The following is a 20,534-nucleotide window of genomic DNA, read 5'->3' on the forward strand; positions in this document are numbered from 1 at the left end:
CCCACCTCACCGCCTGCCTCTTTCAAAAGTTATTCTTTTTTCGGGGGCGCAAAGCTTGGGGGACAGAGGGTGTTGTTTTATGATCTTCATTCATTTGGACTGTGTTAAACTTCTGCAAATTCGGATCGTTTGTTTCTGTGTCAAGGAGATATACGCAGGTGATCCCGAGGAATTTGTGGCTCTATTGTCTTTGTGGACATAGACGTTCTCATCGCCCGCTTTTTTTTCGAATTTTCACCTCTTCAGCTTTCTCAGCCGCATCAACACCCCGGTGTTCTTAACTTTTTTTTTCTTCCTCCAAAAACAAGACCAAGACCACAAGATGGCCCCGACAAAGTCCTCAGCCAAGGGCAAGGGCCCTTCGTCGTCCAAGGGAGACGCCAAGAGCAAGCCTCTCTCGTCCGCGACGAAAGTGAGCAAGAAGAACGTCAAGCGCCCGCCGCCCAAGGAAGTCAAGTCGAAAGCGCGCACGGAATCCAGCCTGCTGAAGAAGACGAAGAAGAGGGAATACACCGAGAAGGAATTGGACCTGCCTCAGTTGAACATGATCACGCCCGTGGGTGTGGTGAAGCCCAAGGGCAAGAAGAAGGGCAAAACTTTCGTGGACGATGCGGTATGTGATTTCTCACCACATATGGAGATCTGTGATCGTGGGGACCGTTGACTGGACTTTTTTGCTGATCTTTGGTCGCTTCTTACAGGAGGGAATGATGACGATTCTTGCCATGGTTAATGCCGACAGGGAGGGTCAGATCGAGTCGAAGCTAATGAAGGCCCGTCAATTGGAGGAGATCCGTGAGGCGAAGAGGAAGGAGGCCGAGGCCAGGCACGCGGAGAAAAAGAACAAGCTGGTACGTATCTTGCAAATCATTTCAAATGTGTGTTTGTGTTTGGAAGTTATTGACAAAGGATGCGGGGAACAGGAAGAGGTAAAACAATCGATTCGCAATAAGAAGCACAAGGGCGGCCCTAAAGCCGACAAAGCGGACTCCGTACCCGACAAGTCGTCCAAATCGAAGGGCAAGAGAAAGAGCGTCTCATTTGCTTGATTTCGTTTCATTTTGTATAAAAGTAATGCTGTCTATATCAGGTCTATGTATCTAGATGGGTCTCTGGCGTTTCAACGGTCTATATCCTGCCAAAACAATTGCATGCATTCATGATGAACAATCCCCCAACTTCTGAAGTATGCGACCCTCCAGATCCGCTAGAAGTACTCGCACATGATGCGTCTCTAGGGTGAAGAGGGTACGATCTTGATATCCAGCTTGCGCCGCACAGGGCCGAAAAGCGGCTTAGGCGTCTTATCGCTGTATTGCGCAGGTCGCGCAATGTAAGGCGGGAGGCGATCGGGGTGCTCAACCGTGCCTGGAATGGTGTGATCCACTTCCTTGGCCATGAGGTTAAGGAAATTGGAAACCTTGAATAGTCAATAGGCCGGAACAACAAAAGTCGAGGCGAACAACGTACCGGTTTGACAAACCACCTGTCACCACCAAACTCAAACCAGCCGAGATGGCCTCCCCAGGAGGTGGTCGCCATGACACCATACGGGGTTCTGGCGATTTCTCCATATGGCAGAGCCTTTGCGCAAGCAATCTACTCGGCCGTCAGCACATGAAAGCGGTTCGAAAGTTAAGGGTGCTGCTGCTTACCGGGTCATCTTCGGCCTGGATTACGAAGAAAGGAATCTTGATTCCAAGCATAGAGTCGATGGAAGAGGCATCACGATAGTAAGCACCTTCCGTTGGGTAACCCCATGCAGGGCATTGCAGCGCTCTAAAAGTAATGGAGTCAGCAGTTGAAAAGCAAGTCTGCCCAGGACAGTCCATTACCGGTCGAATTCGTGCAAATAAGTGACGTTCCTGATTTCTTCGACGTTGACCAGTGGATTTGAGGCGACCGACTCCACATGCCTGGCATCGTTAGTTAGTATGATAGCTGACAGACGAGCTGAGGTCTTATCACATACTGTTCGAAAAGCTTCTTCATGCTCGATCCCATCACCTTGCTGTATACCTGAAGTCCCAACCAGCTGCTCTTCAAGTACTCCGAGCTGACCTCCAAATTCCAGGGGCTAGCACAAAGCACCGCTGCTTTCAGCTGGCAGGCATCTCCCTCTTCGCCCAGGTACTATAACCGATGCATTAGTCGCTGATTCCAGATAAAGCACGTGCTCAAAACTCACGTTAGTGAGGATGTTTGCGCCCAAGGAGAAGCCGATTCCGAAAAGGGGCCGATTCGGGAACGTCTTCCGTAGCCATTTGACAGCCTGACGGACATCCCACGTGGCGCGGGCATTGTAGAGTATATTGGTGGTGATCTTGGTTTGCGAACAGCCCCGAGAATTGATAACGCACGCTTCCCACGATTTATCCTGGATCAGAGGCGCAACCACATGGCGCAGGTATACCTCATGTGATCCGCCGCTCAGGCCGTGCAGAACAACCAGCATAGGCTTGGTATCGTCCGATGGAAGCGCCGTGAATTCGTCTTCGGTAAAGAATGAGGTCCTCTCCGGTAGTCCCTCAGGCAGAGTATACTTTCTCTCTGGGTCAGAGGTCTGATCATTCTTGGACGGCTCGTAGGGATCTACGACGAAATCCACGGCAAAATGCCCATCGAACATCTGGTTGTCCGCCTCGAACATCCATCTCTTGTAGTAAACCGGAACGCTATCATACTTGACTGCTGTCCAAGCGGTCTGAAGGTGACCATTGAAGAGGAATGGATTGAGATCACAGGTTGCTGGTGTGGCTGTGCGACAGAGATCTGCCAGCGCTACCTGTTCCTTGGCACCAGACTTGCCATTTTTCCGGGTCAAGATGAGGTTATTGTCTTTGGCGCTGTAGAAGGAGACCCGACCACGTGGGCGAGCCCAGGAAAATAAGGCCATGGCTAGCAGACCCGAGAAAAGAAGAGGGATAGATAATGTGCTCAGGACGCTAAAGGGAGAGATGTCAACAGGCGACATGACGGTAGAAGGGGCTAGACTCCGAGGCAGCGGCGAAACATGCGAAATGTAAACTGTAAACCAAGGGGGAGGGAAAGTTGTTCGTTTACCCAAGCCTGAAAGATCGCTCTAAACACTGGTTCTAGAATTTCAATAACAAGAGACGAACTTGATATGATTGTACTTGCTAAATCCTGTCCAATTGATAAGTAAATAACAGAGAATTCTCCAAGTGAGGAAGTAGACTTTGCATTCCAGGCTGTCGTCACCTCACATGAATTTCTTCTTTTTCTTCAAGAGGAGCCTCGGCTTGATTGCCAAAAGGGGCAATATCACTAATCAATCATCTTATCAGTGGCCTTATCGTGCCGATCAGTCAGCTCGGTTGCTGACTCATTGTGTCTTACCCGCTATAGTTAGTCACTTTTAGTGGAGATCATGAGGAAATGCAGGAAGACGTCATTTGGACAAGCGCCCCCAAATCGGGCTCTTCTACTCTCAGTCGCATTGCTTATCGCTGCTTTTCTGTCATCCCCCCATCCCCCCATCCCCCCATTCCCTGTGGACTGTGCTACACTGAGTTGCTGTCCTGCTTCTCCTATTTTCAGAGATACAGCAGCATTCTCACAGGGCAGGGTAAGGGTTGCAGGTGGTTCGGCACTTTTAAGCTTCTCGATCCGGTAAGCCAGCCCCGGATGCGGAAGTTTAGTATAGAGTTCGGTGGAATAGCATCATAGACTCTCCGCGCCTGGTCGCGGTTGGGTGGCTTTCCACTCAGAAATTTACCATGATTTGGATTCGGAACACGCCTCTGGTTCGATGCGGCCTTGGGTAGAGCTGCCCTCTTCTCCCTGCGCCGACACAGGATCTTGTCGCATGGAAGCTTGATTACTTCTTCCACTGTGACCCTGGCGCGTGCTCCGTTTGCGTGCGAATCGACAGCCTTGCGTGTGAACTACTTCAAGGTCAAGAGGCCCTCCTTCTTGTGTCTCTTCTCTGGTTTTGATTCCTTTCGTCATGTGGTCCGCTTGATACCATATTTTTTACTTCTAGTACATCATGATGCCCGTGAGCCAGCAGAAAACAGGCTCGCTTTTTCTTCACCGATGAGCTTTTGTAGGATTTCGACAGAGAATCAAACCAGAAGAAATAAGCGCCTCAGCTGGGAACCATTCAACAAATCATTCTTGGCCGCGGCAATCCATGATTTAGGGCCCAGTGTCCCGCTCGATATGGCATATAGCTTACGTCGCGCTGCCGAAAAAGTGAAGATCATCGCCAAAATGAATCGGTGGACGCGGAGTCAAACCGCAGGAAAGGGTAGGGATTTCGATTCTAGCGGGCGATGCTTCCTTCTCGAACTGCCAACCGAACTACTATTGGCGATCATTTCCCATCTATCGGTAATACCCGAGGCTTGCCTAGCGCTGACATGCAAGCGACTCTACTCAATATCCGGGGCGATCCTGGGAGCCAAAGCTCTCCACTTCAATCGCGACTTCGCACCACTTTTTCACCACTACCGGAATGGCCACAATTTCGTCACCCCGCGGTGGCAATTCATCAATCTGCTGGAAGACGGCCGCTGGCGGGCCTGCTCGAAATGCTTAAAATTACATCTACGGAGCTCGTTCCCTCCTCGCGAGCTGAGACGGAAGTCCGATGAGCGAGCATGCAACTTGGGTAACTCTGCGGGCATCGTGGATCTATGCCCATGCAAGAAGCTCACCTTCCAGGACAAGACGGATCTCGTACAGCTTTTGAAGACCCGACAGAGATCAGTGGACGCCCTTACCCTGCAGTTTGGGAGCGGCATTCAGCAGCAGCGCTTTTGCTGGCACTCCTGCAAGGAAAACTATGGATCCACGCAGCTTGAGATTGCGATCTATCCTGAGCTGGACCAAGACGACTTGTTGAGGATACATACAGAGTATCATATGACAACAGGGACTGGCCAGCTTGGCAGAGAAGAACACATCACCCCTCGCTTTGGATGCGCTCACCGATCAGTCGACTTGTGGTTATCCAGTGTCTGTCAGACCACCATCTGTCGTCTCTATGACAGCCACTGTGCCTCGTGCAAGCGGATATCAGTCTGCAACACATGCAACGCCTCTTTGAGGTGTCCTCGCAAACAGCCCTGTCGGATAGATGAGGTGATGGACAAAGCTACCTACCATTTCTGGACCGAAAGGTGCCTTGGAGGCACAAGTTCGGTTCCCGATCAGGCATGGGCTTCTCAGCGGATACACCCCGCGGAGAATCTGTTTGATGCTACCAATTGCAGTGAGATGTGTCCTTGGACTATTCGAGAACATCCTCCTCTGGAAGAAGCCCCGACTTTGGGGATGAACATACTTGAGCCTGCGATGCAAGACCAGTCGCTCAACCAATTATACTCTTCAATCAACATGATATAGAAAATTGGCGAATGCGCTCCCTAGAATGAATGGCGCTGGGCGTGGTTCGGGGTCTATTTGATTATGTCCACAGTCAATCCTGTGTGGTGTTGTGGTTTTTTTTTTATTTTTTTATTTTTTCAAGTTTGTGTTGAGTTGGGCTTGGGTAGGAGGAGTAGGGGCTGCTATACTTACTATATATCTTCCTTTGGGCTCTGTGCAAACTTTTGTCCGCAGTTATATGTTCATGTAAACAGCTGAAGATGAATTGTCAGTATCGATGAACTTAGAGCAGAGAATGTTCAATAATTATAAAAATACTGGGACTAAATTCCCAAGGGGTCAAGACATCCCTTCAAGTTCCCCACCTGACCATCCTGACTGATCGGACCGCGTGGGGAGGTTTCTCCGAACCCGACGCGGAAACGGACATGGCCGCGCGATTGTTCAAGAAGACCAGGACCGCAAGAAGCAGTGACCGCGCAAAAGGAATTCCCAACTTCCAGTCTCCCTCAGCACAGCTACTTACAATCGGGATTAGCAGAGCGCAGTGGATAAATGAGCATCTTCTGCGTCCTGGGGCGATGAGCTACCCACCACCCCACAACGGCCAATATCCTTCGCAATACATGCAACACCCCCCCAATCTCCCGCTCCACCACCAGCAGACCATCCACCCGCAGCAGCTCCTTTACGATAACAATGTCAACACGACTGCTTCGCCATATCAATATGGCAAACAGATTGTCTACCCTCAGGTCATGATCCCGGCCTATCCTACCTACACTCAACCCTACGCTCCGCAGCAACCACAGCAACAGTCACAGCAGCAGCAACCACAATATGTGAATCCCTCCGAGCTGTTCCAACCGCCCCCTCTTCCGGCTACCTCACCTCCCCGATTCTCACACACTTCGTCCCAGTACAACGCGAAACCTGCAGTCACTGCCACTGACAGCATACATTCCCCTATACTTTCCACTTCGACCCCTGCTCAGCCTGCCTACTATGCCGATCCAAGCCCCGACCCAGGGAATCAGGCCTCCTACAACAAGAACGCCCAAGCTACGTCGAATCCACCAGTGGTCTCTGCACCATCTGTGTCAGCACCCTCTGTGTCGGCACCACCCGTATCAGCACCACCTGTTCCAGCATCACCTGTGATCGCCGCGCCCGTTGCTGCTATCCCCATCGCTGCTAAAGTGGCTGCGACTAAGTCCGTGTCTGCAACCCCATCGGCTCCATCCCCAAAGCCCGTCCAGGTGCTCATTCCTGCACCTTCACCAGATGTGCAGCAGAAGCTGCAGCGACAGTCCCCCAAAAAACCCACCCCCAAACAAACACCGCAGCACCCGATGAAATCCTCCACACAGAAATCGGCCAAGACCCCCGACTACCAGCTGTTGCTGTTGGCTATGGCGGATGAGTATCTCGACGCGGCGCACAGCCATGGGACCATGGTGGCCTTGCTAAGACGGGAGATGGACATGGAAGAGTACTATAAACTGGTGGCAACAGGTCTCGGATGCTTAGAGGCGGTATTAAAGGTATGAGAGATAGCTTGAGTCAGACTTGTTCTCTATGGTCGTTAACCTAATTTAGAACTGGAGACTTCAACCTCGAGTTGAGGCTCTTGTGCGGTTGCGCTATGCGCGGATTCTGTTCGAGGAAACAGACAATGATCTCGAGGCTGAGACAGCTTTGAGCAAAGGCGTATGTATTCATTCTCTGCCCCCACTTCTCGAGTGCCATGGCTAAGGTCTGTTCCAGATTGATTTGTGTGAGCGCGTAGGTAAATCCGAGCAGATGATGAATGATTCAAGCTTACACCGGACTAGAACCGCATGTTAGATCTGAAGTATAGTATGCAGCATCTCTTGGCTCGGATGCTACACAAGACGAACCCGAAGGCCTCAATGAAAGCCGTCGATGGCATGATACAAGATGTCGAAGCGTGAGTTCCTCAAATCGCGAACGTTGGAGATTCTTACTAACATCAGCAGTTATCGCCATTCGGCCTGGGAATATGCCTTTCGCTTCCTTCGCGCATCGCTCTCATTCTCTTCCCACGCCCATCAAGATTCTGTCTCAGCACTACAACACCTCCATAAAATAGCCAGCATGGCCCATCGCAATGGTGACAAGGCCGTTTCAGCTATGTCTGCTATAATAGAAGCCCTTGCACATTTGCAGCAAGGCACCGGGTCCGACGCGATCGAGCAGGCTCAACGCGCAGTGGCGGCAGCACGAAGCCATCAGTTGAACGATGATCTTCGTCACATTCCGCAGCTGACGACGCTGGTCCAGATTGTCGACATATGCTGTAGTCTTTTGGACTACGACGTCAACCAATCGTCTCAGAAGCTGAAAGTCATGCAAGACATGATGGATGAGCGATTAAATGACTCAAACTGGCGCGATGACGGGTCCTTCTCCATCCCTCTGAGTGGCAAGTCGGCTGGTCCTTCTTCCATTGACACCGGGGATATTCTCCAGGTACAGAGCGGCACCCTATTGTTGAGCTTCAATTGGCTCCCGCAACACGACCTGTATGCACTTTGCTATTTCCTCAGCTCCATCACTCTCAGCTGCAAAAACTCCTATGACGGACGCAAAGCGGAGAAGTTCCTCCAAGAGGGCATACGCATGGTAAAAGGTTAGTCGGCTGCGATTTGTGGTTCTCTTTCTTTCTCTTGACCTCACACTGACCCGGCTGCCTGCAGGAAGTTTCAAAGCGCCACAAGAAATTACTGAGTCTGTGGTAAATGCAAACAGACGCGTCGAATGGCGCCGAACCCTCTACTGCAGTCTCCTCGTTCAACAAGTCTTTCTCGCCTGCGGTCGCACCGACTGGGATCTGGCCACGAAAACGTTACACGAATTGCGACAAGAAGCCCTAGGTCTCGGTGGCCAGCTTCCGGAGACCATCAAATGCATGATGGACTACGCGAGCGGCGCCATCGCCCAAGCGACAGGCGATTTGGATGCAGCCCTCCAGGCGTTCCAGTCCACAACCCTCTCTCTGCACTCCTCGTCCGCCACCACCAGCAAAGGCGCGCGCAACGACCCCCGCCGGGACCTTGCGATACTATCCGCGCTAAACACCGTCCTCATCCTCAGCGAACCATCTCACCCGTCTCATCACCAACTCCCCGCCATCCTAGCCACCGTCGAACCTTTTTGTACATCTAGCCCCAGTAAATACATCCAAGCCGCCTATTACCTCGTCTGCGCTACCGTGCAGACCGAATCAACCATTCAAACCAAACAACACCTTCAACAAGCCCTACAATCGGCCACAGCCATCAACAACAGCCAGATTACCTGCATGACCCTCACTTTCATGAGCTGGAAATACTTCCGCGGCGTCGTCGGCGAGCAGGCCGAGAAGAGCGCCCGGGCCGGTCGCGCCATGGCCCGAAAGGCCAACGACCGCCTTTGGGTCAGCGTCACCGACGAAATGCTCGCGGAGACGCTGGAACGGCAAGGCAAGAACGAAGAAGCCTTGGGAGTGAGAGAGGAAGGCCATCGGGTGATGAACGGCTTACCGGCGGCCCTAAGGAGGGCTGTCTAATGGAAGGTAGATCTGGTTATTTGTCAGAGAGAGAGAGAGAGAGAGTGTGTGTGTGTGTGTGTGCATGTGATGTCTCATTGTATTGTCCTGATATAGAGCGTCTTATGTCCTTTCTCATTTTCTAGGGGTTGGCTTGGGTTGGGGTTTTCTGACTGGGTGGGTTATCGTGCTACTTCATCATCTACGATCGCCCATATTTGGCGTGTATGCTCTCATAGTATCATTGTTGCGACAAGATAGAGCCCGTAGCCCCCCAAAATTGGGCTCGCTTTCATCAACTGGTACCATTCTGGTTCTCTGTGTGCGCGGGTGTTGAGATGTCATTTTCTTTTGTTTGCGATACCGTTTAAGGGATCTCGCGTACACGGCCATATACTAGTAATTCATCATTGGGGAACACGTCTCCCAAAAGTCGCAACGCGAATCACTCCCACTTCCCATACGGGTATTGAATAATTCCATACCCTCGGTGACGCCGGACAAGCAAAGTAGATGGCTAAAAAATGAACCGCAACCCTAGGACTAACCTACGGCCCCTGACCAGCCTGAGAATGAAGCATGTTCGACAAACAGCAGTGATTAAACAGATTAGGTTGGATATGCTTCATTGTATTTTGATACACATGCATCATGCGCATGCGCATGCGCAAGGCGCGCACGAGTACGATCAACATGAATGTAGTCCAGACATGCCCAGTAGTGCATAGATCATCAGGCCGTCTAGAGCTGCCTGACAGCTAGCCAGAAAAGGAGGCACCGATCACCGCCGCGACAGACAAACGAGGGACAACATTCAAAAAAAAAGGAAACACCATAGAAACACACCCGCTATACCAGATCGTCGCCGTCGCGGGTCGATGGCTGACTTGGATTATCAAATCTATCGATAAATAGATAGATGGGGGGAAATTTGACATTTGTAACTCCGTTCACCTTGGATTTTCTCCGTACGCCTGCGCGCAAGAAGCCCTATACACCCAGCTGAGTAAGGAAAGGGAAAGCGATGACGCAAAACAACATAATCCGGAACCCCCTGAGAGTTTTGATAGAACAGAAGGTATGCAAGTCGAGTCTCGGGAACAAAGAGAACGGTAGGTAGAATCTGAGGAGACAAAGTGAGATCTTCGAGCCGGGAAGATCCCGCATGCGAAGGTTGAGTGGGTGAATTCTGGAGGAGTGGTGATTTAGAGGTCGAGATCTCGGATTAAATAAAGACGCTTTTGATGTGTTCCACGAGAGCCCGCTACCTTTTAGCTCGACTGCTGCTTCATTCTGTTCCGATGATCTCAGGTGGTCCTGAAAACGGGTTATAAGCTCTAACCAACCATTGTCCGTCAGATAGAAGATGGAACAGCAAGAGACGACATTAATGAAATGAGATCGGATGTTGTTTTTTTCTTATTTCAAGCATGTTGGAAAAAGAGAACCCCGTCTAACCCAGACCACCCCAGACACCCCGGATGCGTCGAGCAAGCTGGATATCCTTCTGCATGATGGTCACGCGCTTGGCATGGATGGCACAGAGATTGGTGTCCTCGAAAAGATGGACCAGAAACGCCTCGGCGGCTTCCTGAAGAGCCAAGATCGCATGCGATTGCCAGCGCAGCTCGGAGCCGACTTCGGCGGGGAGAAGATCCAAGGCAACCTCGCGAACCAGTCGCGCGAATGGCAGCTTTCGGATGAGCAGGTCGAATGAGCGTTGGTAATGGCGGATCTCCTTCAGGGCAACCGTTCCAGGTTTGTACCGGCGACGACGACCTGTGGGGGTGGGATCACCCGCTATAGGATCCTGTCAGATGCTTGGTTCTGGAGACGGTCGAGGAGGGCAAACATACGTTCAACATTGGATGTCCTGGGCGCTTTAGCCGGTCGCTTGCCTTTGGTGACACCCGCAGGTTTACGCCCGCGAGCGGCCGGGGTTGTGGTCGTCGCAGCTGGGGCAGTTGACGGGCCGGCAGCAGCGGCGGCACCATCATCAGTAGCAGCAGCAGTAGTGGCGGCGGCGGCGGCGGCGGCGGTTGATTTCCGTGGCCCAGCAATTGACTTGCGACCGCGCCCTGTCTTAGGAGGCATGTTGAAATCTGTGTTTATTCGGTATACCCGGGGATGACGAACAAAGTGGTCAATGTGAGAGAATTGGCACGAGTCCCTCCTGCTGCAGCTTGCAGACGGTCAACCACTTGGGTATGACCGTGAGTTTCCGGGTGGAATCGAGTCTTATTGTGCGAGTGCAAGTTAAAGAGGCGTGGCAGGGAAGACAAGTCTCGAGAGCCAAGAATGTTGTTGTTATTGTTGTTGTTGCACCGTTTGTTTTGATTTTTTTTTTAGCTTTGGTCCGTCACGAACCGCCAGGACAGCCTTGCTTGGTAGACTCTGCAGACTTTTGTTGCAATTCTAAGTTGGGTTGGGGATGAAAGGGCTCAGAAAACTGGTAAACGGTGGTTAAGTTATTGTAAGTACGGAAGTACTCCGTAAAGTGTATGCAATCGGATGAAGGTGGGATTTGGAGATCCCAGCCACCTGCATTATTTCCATGAGTGACGCGTGGGGGACCGCGTTTCGTCTCGGCTTCAAGCGCGCGCGTGTGAGTTTGGATAGCTTACTAAGTGATTAATAAGCCATCCGCTTACTGAGGAGCTGTGATCTGGCCTCAGGCAAAAAGGCCAGCTAGCTGGAAGCTCTTTCTCTGTCTTTTCCGCCAGTGAGTACCTTAACTTATCAGCTCAGCTCAGCACAGCACAGCACACCTCCCAATCTTATCAGTTGTCAAGTGGCCTACTCCGTACCTCACCATCGATCCTATCCCATTCCTTTACTTTCTCTTCCCAACCCATCCCGTGCCAATTCCTCAGCTTCTCCAATCAATTGCTACTCTTATCTTACCTACAGTACTTAGAGAAGAGATAGAACATCTCAATCTCGCTCATCCATTCCGCATCTGCACCTTCAAGACTAACATACTCCACTCCAGAACACAATGGCCGCCATCTGGGGTAACGGCGGGCAGGCTGGCCAATTTCCGCTTGAACAATGGTTCTATGAAATGCCTCCCGTGACACGCTGGTGGACAGCGGCCACCGTTGTCACTTCGGTATTGGTTCAGTGCCATGTCCTTACTCCCTTTCAGCTATTCTACAGCTTTCGCGCCGTATATGTAAAATCTCAGGTATGTTGCGCGCAGTCCGGAGCAAAGGCAGGCGACCGCTGCCTGTCGTTTAGTGATAGTGATAGTGACGACGCTTCAGCTAACCGTGGTGCGCAGTACTGGCGCTTACTGACCACTTTCCTCTACTTTGGACCATTGAACCTCGATCTATTGTTCCATGTCTTCTTCTTGCAGCGGTACTCGCGCCTTCTAGAAGAGTCGTCGGGTCGGTCGCCCGCTCATTTCTCTTGGCTGCTGTTCTACGCCATGGCCTCTCTTCTTTTGCTTTCGCCATTTCTCTCGCTGCCTTTCTTGGGAAGCGCCCTCTCATCGAGTCTTGTGTACATCTGGAGCCGTCGCAACCCGGACACTCGTCTGAGCTTCCTCGGGATGTTGGTGTTCTCGGCGCCCTATCTCCCCTGGGTGTTGATGGCGTTCAGCCTGGTCGTCCACGGGATTGTGCCCAAGGACGAAATCTGCGGTGTTGTGGTCGGACATGTCTGGTACTTCTTTAATGATGTCTACCCATCGCTGCATGGTGGACATCGGCCTTTCGATCCCCCGGCCTGGTGGGTACGTCTGTTTGAGCCCGCGACTGGCGATGGGAATGGTGGTCTCGCTGCCACTGCCGCCGCCGCACCCGAAATTCGATGAGCGGTTGACGAAGGCTGAGACTTGCAAGTGGAATGCATGCCGTGAAAATCGCCGACCGAGGCCCTATCACCTCTGAAGCACACGAGTCTCTTCCCAACCAGAAAATTTCTCGATTGAAGACCGCGATGTGCAGGGGACATGCGCACTTGAAAGTACAGAATTCAAACAACCCTTCGATAATGGCAGCATCTCTGCATGTTGGGTCACTCACTCAGATGCGTCGGGAGGTCATTTGATATGGTATGGTGATGCGGTGCAAGGGCTATTTGCGCCACTATCGCTTTCTTGTTTGACTACCTGGGGGTGCTATGCAGCCTGTCGCATTGTCGATATGTTGCACGTGGGCGCAAGCATCAAACTCATTTGCTGGCTAGGTCGAGCGAAAGATGTGGTCTTTTAAAAGGGGAATGAAAGTCTCGAGCCGAAGATGCCCGGTGGATAAGCGTGACCTAGGCATCTGTCGGAGGACTTTGTGACATTGTTTCTTTTGCACGTTGAGCTCTTTAGCGAGTTACATTGGATATACCCCTGTTGTAATGCAAACATTGATCACGTTGTGATATGGTTTCGGAAAGAAGAGAACTCAAATAGGTCCTCCAGCAAATGAGAAGGTGGGGAGGATAACTGATGCTAAGTAAGTATGTGCCTTAGACTGCATGGCAGGGTACTGAACGGCTGGCTGGCCTGCCCACGTGTACTGTAGATCCCCAATGCCGGGGTAGAAAATCTCCGCATGATCGGGGAGCGGGTGGGCTTAACCGCCGCCGACGACATACTATGCAAGTTACTAACGTTATATGTGATAAAGTCATTCGACTCTGGCCTTGCGCTTGGATCTCTCACCTATCGCATCTCCATCCATGTGCCACCACACTGGCCGTCTCTACACAATGGATCTTTCACGAGAAATCGGTCAGGGTTCCCAGCGAAGCCAGGACCTTCTTCCTTGGCCCACGTCATGATCATCATTCGCTAGACCTGTTGATCACCAACCACCTCGCATTGGTTGGTCCATCCCTAGGGTATAGCATCCAAATTTCATAAGCGGCGTCCGGGTTTCCCACGGCGACAACCGGGGGAGAAAATCAACCATGCAGGTGGGGTGGGTGAAGATGATGCTATTGTCACTTTGTGGCCAGACACGGGATGCAGGGTTGTTGGGAGAGACCGACGACGTAATGTACAAATGTAGAAAGTCCCTTTTCCTGCCTCAGGCAGAGAAATTGATTATCCAGAGGTAAGAATTGAGTAATCATGTACGGAGGCACTACAGTACATTTTAGGTAGGAGGATTATCGTGGGATTAAACTGCGATGTGCGAAGTCGCGAATCTATTCGTACAGTAGGAGAATTGATCGTCGCTGCTTCTTGAATTGAGGTGCAACGGGTGGTCGCAAGGGGCAGGGTCCAGCTGGGGAGGGGAACTTCGGTGTACGCCGGGAGTATCTATCCGTCGCCCACAAAAGAGACCAAGTTAAGGGGGATGTTTCATTTCTGTTGCATATGAAGCCAAGATTTCGAATATCGGGGGGCGAGGTCTGGATCGTTGTCCATGTGTACAGTATTTCTGTACTCAACACCTTGGCATTGTTGCTGCTCAAGGCAGTGTACGAGTACGAAGGTACAGTCTGAATGCGGTCGGCAGAAATCCACCGCCCGGCGACGAGCGACCGAAGAAATTGTCCTTGGAAGTTGTAACGAAAAGGTGAAACAGCCGGTAATAAATTAGCTGGTCTAGCTCAACATCCACCACGGCACCATCTGCTTGTCCACGCGTCTGACAGTCTAATCGGCGAGTAGGACGAAAGGATCTGACTTAAAGCATGGAACCTTGACAAGCCGTGGGTCGACGGGGAAGCCATTGAAGGAAGAGTGGACCGACCGGGCGATTCCTTTTGGTTTTCTCGGTGTTTAGAAATGGTTTTGTCGAGGGTCGTCTAGCAAGAGAGCCGAGGTTGGGTCAAATCTGGGGATAACTCTCTTTTTTTTTTTTCTTCTTTTTTTTTTTGCTCTTCACGAGTAAATTTGTCCCCCTCTACGGAGAGTGGCAAAACAATCAGGTGTCACTATCTTCGAGAGGTCGAATGGAGGGTCAGCTGCTCACACGGATACATACATCCTCCTGTTCTATTACACTCGGTAGCTTTGATGCTCATCCGACTCGACTCAGCTCGACTAGACGAATAATCTCTCGAATTGATATCCCAAATCTCCATCTGTCAAACCTCACTCACAGGTTTGTGGAGCCCGGAGGAAGCAGTTCACTAGTCGAGGTCCCACCCATTCCAGAATCCAGAGAGTCGGTCGGCGAGTCGGCGGGAAAGTCGCCCGGTCGCCGGGAATCGTACTCGTAAATGCATACCCGTTCCGACGGAGTTTGGTTCGGTTGTTGGCTGGCCTTGGAATACTCAACGAGGCTCAGCCTGTGATGAACGGTCGTGCACAGAGACGATGATGATGTAGTGCCACACACTCGTTGTGGCTGGGAATCCTGGAACCTATTCTACTACGTACTGTGTGGCAAGCAACCGTCGACCTTGGAACTGGCTGGCCTGGTTTTTCTTCTGCCTAGAGGGGTCCTGTTGTTGCTCATGTTATTGTTTATGCCCCGCTTCTTATCTTCGATTCCTCTCACTCTTTCGCGATAATGTCACCATGTGATAGGATCCGTGCTAGTGCACTGTCTTCAATGTCGAGGATCTTGTTGTCACAAGGTGCTTGTCGCACGCACACTGATAGAGGTCGTAGGAAGTGAAGTCGCCTAAACCTGCATGAATACAGTATGAGCCACCAGCCAATAGCATTGGAAAGGTAAATTGGTTCTATCTGTCGGCTTCTTTATGCAGCAGACCTGCATGCGCAAGCCGGGGGCATTGGGGTGTTTTACCTCCGTTCCAAACTTAGATCCTTGGAAGCATGCTCCGGGGCAATGAGCATTGCGAGACCCGAGATCAACTGCATCCCGCATGCTGACCTGACACACGCAGCTTTTGAGCTGAAATCAGCCAAGTAAGGAACTTCGTCAGGGATTGAGAAGTTAAAGACAGTAGTCAACTCAGGACCACGGTCTTAGTCAGCGGGAAATTCGCTTGACTGTCAAACACCTAACTACGAAGTTCTCCGTACTATTGACACAAACACTCGAATGCGGTCGCAATAACAATGATCAGAATTGAGATCGATTCATCAATAGACTAGTAGGTTAGGGCTTTTTCAATCTGTACTCACTATTGCCCACCTAAATTCTCCGACTTGCATGTACAAGGCTACGTATAGACATGATCAGATCATTGGATTTCCTCCCCAACAAGAATTCAACAATCGACGCCCGAGCAGGGGATGTCATGATTTCCCGCTAATATCACCTCCTAGTGTCAATCATGATTTCACAAGGCTCTACTACCTGACCAAACCTCTGGATGCAATCTCAATTGTTATTGACCTTACTACTCATGTAATCGTCTACCGTACCAGAATTGAAGTTCCGCCCCCCCCCCTCTCCCCGGGGTGGTTGCCAACGCCGCGGTGGGATATCATTTGGCCGAGCCGTGATGGCTGTGCTTTTGGGGCCTATTTCCGCGGCACCAATCAAAGAGTGGATATCTGGCACCATGCTTTCCCACCACAGCGAGGCTGGAAATGATTAGCGCACTCGACTAAATTCTCGAACGTTATTCAACGTGTTGACTCTTGAGCCTTGAGGCGGTGGGAGGAAAGAATGAGCGAGTTTCTTCGAGGCCCCGTATAACCACCTGCCAAGTGGCAACGCATCTTGTTCGCCTCGAGGAATGGGCCTGACTGTCAGTGATTGGTTATTAGTGGAGTTGACACTTGATGGACAACCGTAATGTCTGTAGGCAGTGCAATAATGTACGGAGTAGGCGATGATGTATGTCGAAGCAGCAGCACTGCAGACGGGATTCAGCATTGCCCCGAGAACCCAGACAGAGGAGAAGAGGAACCACTACCGAGACAACTAACTTCCCACTAAACGAGTACGGTTCCTAGCCTAAGTACCGTCTAGTACTAGTACCACAGACTAAAGTTGCCTCTCAAGTCTAGTCCCAATCTAGTAGAGGAGGAGACCGACTTCACTGAAAATGATCTAGTGGCGGAGGCTTAGCACTGGCAGCAACGCAAACCTTTCCCCAAACAACAGGCGGTGGAAAAAGGAAAAAAGGATTCATGATGGGTCTAGGATCCACTTTCCACTTCTCTCAGTCTCCCAGTCTCTCTCTCTCTCTCTCTCTCTTCCTTTCCCCCACTGTTAGCCCCCCCCCCCCTTCCATCTCCCCTCTTCCTCCCTCCCCTTTCACACACCCATTTCATCCCCTGGTTTGGGTGACGGATGCCCCCCTCCTTCTCCAGTAAGACCCAGTTAAACCATGGGCCGTTGTTGACGCTTCGCGCGGTGTCTCTCTCTCTTCCGCTCGCTTTCTCCGTCTTCTCCTCAACAACCTCCCCCCCCCCCCCAAAAAGGATCCCCTTCTCTCTTAAACTAGTCAATCCATTGTCTTTTTTTTCCGCCACACTCTCTACCTTAAATATTATTTCTTACGGCTTTGTTGCTAAGGCACCGTTCGTTCCTTTGGCTCGCCTAGCTTTCTTTTTACTCTCTGCCTATCACATAGTCCTTCTTTTTGTCCCAGTCGATGGACCAGTAAATTACGCACTCCTTTCCTATTATTTGTCCACCTGGTTAAATCGATCCCCTCTCTCCATACCTATTCAATCAATTCTCTTTCGTGCCTCCTCTTGTTGTCACTTTTTTCCCCCAAATAAATTTATCCACCCCCCACGCTTCCCAATCCCAGCGTCTTGACTGGGGGCTTGGTTCACTACGGGAACCTAATAATAATCACCACTTTATCTATCACCACCTGCCTTCCCCGTGGTCACTGCTCCATTCCCTTTCCTTTCTTCATTATTACTACTACTACCACTACTACTACTACCACGACGCCAGTCCTTGCCTTGTTTGGTTACCTGTGCGAGCTTTGATCCTTTAAACCATCAGACCGGTCTCCATCCAGGGTAACTCAAAAAGGAAAAGGGGGAAACGTTACCAGGAAGTCTCACGGCCGTCATTCCTAAATTCGACCTCCCTTCAACCTCAACGTTTTTTTCTCTTCTTCATTGCCATTGCATTGCATCGCAATTTCTCGACCTGACCCTCGACGTCCCATGTTGTCTGGTCTTCAAGGACAATAAGGGTTTTCGTCTATCGTCCACCCCGCATTGCTTTCTCGCCGCCGCTGTGTTTATACTGCGGGGAAATCTGGAAGTGTTGTAGTTTGGGTATATCGTTCTCGCGGCCCTTTCGTTCCTTCCCGCTGCGGTCAACACGACGACGCTACGACACACTAGACTCGCATCAATTAAATTCTGCATCCTTGCAGCGCTTCTTAATTCCGGCAATTGTTCCAGTTTACCTTTACAGGAGGTGTCCTTCAGACCTCCTACTCCGTCTTTCATCATGCGGCGCGGTGTCTTGATTTTCCTCCTCGTCAACCTCCTCATAGTCACCTTTCTGGTGCGCAGTGTGTTCACGCTTCTGTCGCTGCTCGTGGAAGATGCTTCCGCCGACGCCATTCATCGTGCCGAGCTCCCCTCGCCGAATTCCAGTTTAATCGAACAGCGGCCGCAAATCATCCCCAAAATTATCCACCAGACCTACAAAAACGAGACGATCCCCGAGGTGTGGAGAGAAGCTCAGCAGAGCTGCATTGACTTGCACCCTGACTACGAGTACATTGTATGCCACTTGCCATTGTTCAAGATTTATACCTGAGACTAACACAAGCTTGCCCGAAACAGCTGTGGACGAACGAGAAGTCGCGCGAGTTTATCGCCAACGAATATCCCTGGTTTCTCGAGACGTTCGATGGCTACAAGTACCCGATTCAGCGGGCAGATTCGATTAGATACTTTGTTCTGGCCCACTACGGTGGCACCTACATTGACCTTGACGATGTGCGTACCCCTTTTCTCTCGCTGATGACCATGTTATTGACCGATCCGCAGGGATGCAACCGTCGCCTAGATCCTCTTCTCGCCTACCCTGCTTGGGTGCGCCGCACTGTTCCCACCGGTATCTCCAATGACGCGATGGGCTCTGTTCCACAGCATCCCTTTTTCTTGCGCGTGATCGAGCTATTGCAGTCTTATGACCGCCATTGGCTTCTGCCGTATATCACCGTGATGTACTCCACCGGCCCACTCTTCCTCTCGGTGATTTGGAAGGAATACATGCAAACCCTTCCGAGCGAATCGGCACGTGTGCGCATCTTGATGAAGGACGAGTACAACAAGCACTCGTGGAGTTTCTTCACTCACCACGTGGGGAACAGCTGGCATGGCAAAGACGCCCGTCTGATCTTCTGGATGGGCCAGCACTGGATGTTCCTCACCGTTCTCGGATTCATTCTGGCTGCCGTGGTCGGATTCTCCCTCTGGTGGCTCTATGTTCGGGTTATGGTGCTTGGTTCGAAGTACCGCTACCGTTATGCAAAGATTCCTTCTTTCGTGACGGGATCTCGGTTACCTTCCCCGACAAGAATGTCGCGTCGGATGATGCCCACTCTGCTTCGCCGGGTCAGCTTCAAGGAAGATGAAGAAGCGAACGGTGTTACGGAAACTTCCTATGAACTTTATAGTCGTCGTGATTAAGCGTTTCGACTTACAACGCGTACCTTTACAGTCTTTTCGCGTTGGGACTTGATGACATCCTACTTTTCCTCTACCATTTTAATGTCTCCTGATTTCGTCGGGAAATTTCGTCCAGTTTCTGAAGTGCATGTACGGAGTTCGGGAGGGGGGCATGGGTTTTGACCGAGATGCTTTCCAAGCATAGGGTTCCTTGTACATGTTTTGGCAAGATACTTTGATCTATGCGCGGGCGTTCTGCAAGGCAGCGCACGTGTGTCGTATCTGGCTTTCTTTCTTGGATGTCTTACACTTTTTTTTTTTTTTTTGCCTTCGATTCTTCACTGTCTGCTTACCCTTTCACACCTTTTACTCTTTCCAGCCCCACCCATAGACTTGCGATTGATTTTGGGTAGAGAGTTGTTTGAAATTCCAGTCACAGATGCCTGGTGCTGCTGGGACCGCTGAATGAAATCCTGTGGTGGCTTGCCATCCTACTATGACGATCAGCATATTTTAGCACTGTCCGCATCAATATAGAGGTTATATGTGCGGTAGTTAAGAGTGAATCAGTTACCTACACAGTTGGGTATACGAGGGTTGAGATCAGTCACGGACCGGTGAAACACTTGGCCATTCAGCATGGACCAATAAGCGTGGCGCAGGGCGGAATAAGCGCACTGCCGACTGAAAACAATTTATAGACGGAGGAAGGTTCCCACTTGATCCCACTTGATTTCACTTCGCCTCAGGGTCGACTCCAATCATGAGGCGCAAGGTGGGAGTTGGAGTTGAAGGATGACACACAGCCGCACAGGATGTTGGGCTGAAGGGATCTTCAGGGCGTGGTTGGCGGGGAAGATTGACAGAGTACGAGGGTCTGCTCCACATATTTCTGAGGGGTCTTCATCCTGAAGGAATGTCAATCATGGCCAGGCATACTCTGGGCGCTCGAGGGAGGTGACATAGGCAGATTTCTGAGAGATTCTTAAGCCCCTTGATTTTCCTGTTTGTCTGTTGGGAATTGAATTCTCTATCGATAGATTCATTCAGTGACTTGGAGTTCCGTTGCATAACTTACAACTACTTACTACCTTACCCATTACCCTAACCCTACTTTCTTGGTTGCTTTTAAGCTACATACATACTACTTACATACAAACC

The 20,534-nt window shown here is 51.0% G+C and overlaps 7 protein-coding genes across 7 annotated transcripts; 5 read left to right on the top strand and 2 right to left on the bottom strand.

Moving 5' to 3' along the window:
• Nucleotides 1-53: 53 nt before the first annotated feature.
• loc1 lies at nt 54-1,153 on the top strand. The gene is made up of 3 exons (XM_040942883.1): nt 54-613; nt 702-851; nt 924-1,153. Exons 1-3 carry the CDS (start codon nt 323-325, stop codon nt 1,047-1,049), a joined length of 567 nt encoding a protein of 188 aa, XP_040803754.1. The 5' UTR covers nt 54-322; the 3' UTR covers nt 1,050-1,153.
• On the bottom strand, nt 1,142-3,180 carry BO72DRAFT_35669 (putative hydrolase, alpha/beta fold family). The gene is made up of 6 exons (XM_040940726.1): nt 2,189-3,180; nt 1,973-2,133; nt 1,836-1,916; nt 1,656-1,779; nt 1,471-1,599; nt 1,142-1,420 (listed from the first exon to the last, which is right to left on the bottom strand). The coding sequence occupies exons 1-6, from the start codon at nt 2,972-2,974 to the stop codon at nt 1,235-1,237; spliced, it is 1,467 nt and encodes a 488-aa protein (XP_040803755.1). The 5' UTR covers nt 2,975-3,180; the 3' UTR covers nt 1,142-1,234.
• Nucleotides 3,181-4,185: 1,005 nt separating this feature from the next.
• BO72DRAFT_466836 (uncharacterized protein) lies at nt 4,186-8,926 on the top strand (the record flags this gene model as incomplete). The annotated part of the gene is made up of 7 exons (XM_040946794.1): nt 4,186-5,333; nt 5,894-6,899; nt 6,955-7,065; nt 7,123-7,140; nt 7,191-7,306; nt 7,356-8,008; nt 8,076-8,926. 7 exons carry the CDS (start codon nt 4,186-4,188, stop codon nt 8,924-8,926), a joined length of 3,903 nt encoding a protein of 1,300 aa, XP_040803756.1.
• Nucleotides 8,927-10,100: 1,174 nt separating this feature from the next.
• BO72DRAFT_35711 (histone H3 family protein) lies at nt 10,101-11,247 on the bottom strand. Its single transcript, XM_040940727.1, has 2 exons — nt 10,762-11,247; nt 10,101-10,705 (listed from the first exon to the last, which is right to left on the bottom strand). Exons 1-2 carry the CDS (start codon nt 10,997-10,999, stop codon nt 10,359-10,361), a joined length of 585 nt encoding a protein of 194 aa, XP_040803757.1. The 5' UTR covers nt 11,000-11,247; the 3' UTR covers nt 10,101-10,358.
• A 656-nt stretch (nt 11,248-11,903) lies between these two features.
• Nucleotides 11,904-12,725, top strand: derA (putative ER-associated proteolytic system protein Der1; the record flags this gene model as incomplete). Its single annotated transcript, XM_040946302.1, has 2 exons — nt 11,904-12,092; nt 12,189-12,725. The coding sequence occupies 2 exons, from the start codon at nt 11,904-11,906 to the stop codon at nt 12,723-12,725; spliced, it is 726 nt and encodes a 241-aa protein (XP_040803758.1).
• A 4,275-nt stretch (nt 12,726-17,000) lies between these two features.
• On the top strand, nt 17,001-17,906 carry BO72DRAFT_35780 (uncharacterized protein). Its single transcript, XM_040940731.1, has one exon. It carries the CDS (start codon nt 17,074-17,076, stop codon nt 17,545-17,547), a length of 474 nt encoding a protein of 157 aa, XP_040803759.1. The 5' UTR covers nt 17,001-17,073; the 3' UTR covers nt 17,548-17,906.
• On the top strand, nt 17,875-19,492 carry BO72DRAFT_35769 (glycosyltransferase family 32 protein). The gene is made up of 3 exons (XM_040940730.1): nt 17,875-18,480; nt 18,543-18,698; nt 18,750-19,492. Exons 1-3 carry the CDS (start codon nt 18,202-18,204, stop codon nt 19,392-19,394), a joined length of 1,080 nt encoding a protein of 359 aa, XP_040803760.1. The 5' UTR covers nt 17,875-18,201; the 3' UTR covers nt 19,395-19,492.
• The last annotated feature ends 1,042 nt before the right edge of the window (nt 19,493-20,534 follow it).

The sequence above is a fragment of the Aspergillus fijiensis genome, assembly GCF_003184825.1.
Source record: "Aspergillus fijiensis CBS 313.89 unplaced genomic scaffold BO72scaffold_12, whole genome shotgun sequence".
Lineage (NCBI taxonomy): Eukaryota > Fungi > Ascomycota > Eurotiomycetes > Eurotiales > Aspergillaceae > Aspergillus > Aspergillus fijiensis.

Excerpts from the sequence above, each read along its gene's own strand:
- BO72DRAFT_35769 (XM_040940730.1), top strand. The coding sequence starts at position 18,202 with ATGCGGCGCGGTGTCTTGATTTTCCTCCTCGTCAACCTCCTCATAGTC. Across the intron at positions 18,481-18,542 it reads ACCCTGACTACGAGTACATT|CTGTGGACGAACGAGAAGTC; the intron begins GTATGCCACTTG and ends TGCCCGAAACAG. Across the intron at positions 18,699-18,749 it reads CCTACATTGACCTTGACGAT|GGATGCAACCGTCGCCTAGA; the intron begins GTGCGTACCCCT and ends ACCGATCCGCAG.
- BO72DRAFT_35669 (XM_040940726.1), bottom strand. The coding sequence starts at position 2,974 with ATGTCGCCTGTTGACATCTCTCCCTTTAGCGTCCTGAGCACATTATCT. Across the intron at positions 1,600-1,655 it reads TCCAGGCCGAAGATGACCCG|ATTGCTTGCGCAAAGGCTCT; the intron begins GTAAGCAGCAGC and ends ACGGCCGAGTAG. Across the intron at positions 1,421-1,470 it reads ACAGGTGGTTTGTCAAACCG|GTTTCCAATTTCCTTAACCT; the intron begins GTACGTTGTTCG and ends TGACTATTCAAG.
- BO72DRAFT_35780 (XM_040940731.1), top strand. The coding sequence starts at position 17,074 with ATGCCCCCCTCCTTCTCCAGTAAGACCCAGTTAAACCATGGGCCGTTG.
- loc1 (XM_040942883.1), top strand. The coding sequence starts at position 323 with ATGGCCCCGACAAAGTCCTCAGCCAAGGGCAAGGGCCCTTCGTCGTCC. Across the intron at positions 614-701 it reads AAACTTTCGTGGACGATGCG|GAGGGAATGATGACGATTCT; the intron begins GTATGTGATTTC and ends CGCTTCTTACAG. Across the intron at positions 852-923 it reads CGGAGAAAAAGAACAAGCTG|GAAGAGGTAAAACAATCGAT; the intron begins GTACGTATCTTG and ends TGCGGGGAACAG.
- BO72DRAFT_35711 (XM_040940727.1), bottom strand. The coding sequence starts at position 10,999 with ATGCCTCCTAAGACAGGGCGCGGTCGCAAGTCAATTGCTGGGCCACGG. Across the intron at positions 10,706-10,761 it reads CAGGACATCCAATGTTGAAC|CGGGTGATCCCACCCCCACA; the intron begins GTATGTTTGCCC and ends AGGATCCTATAG.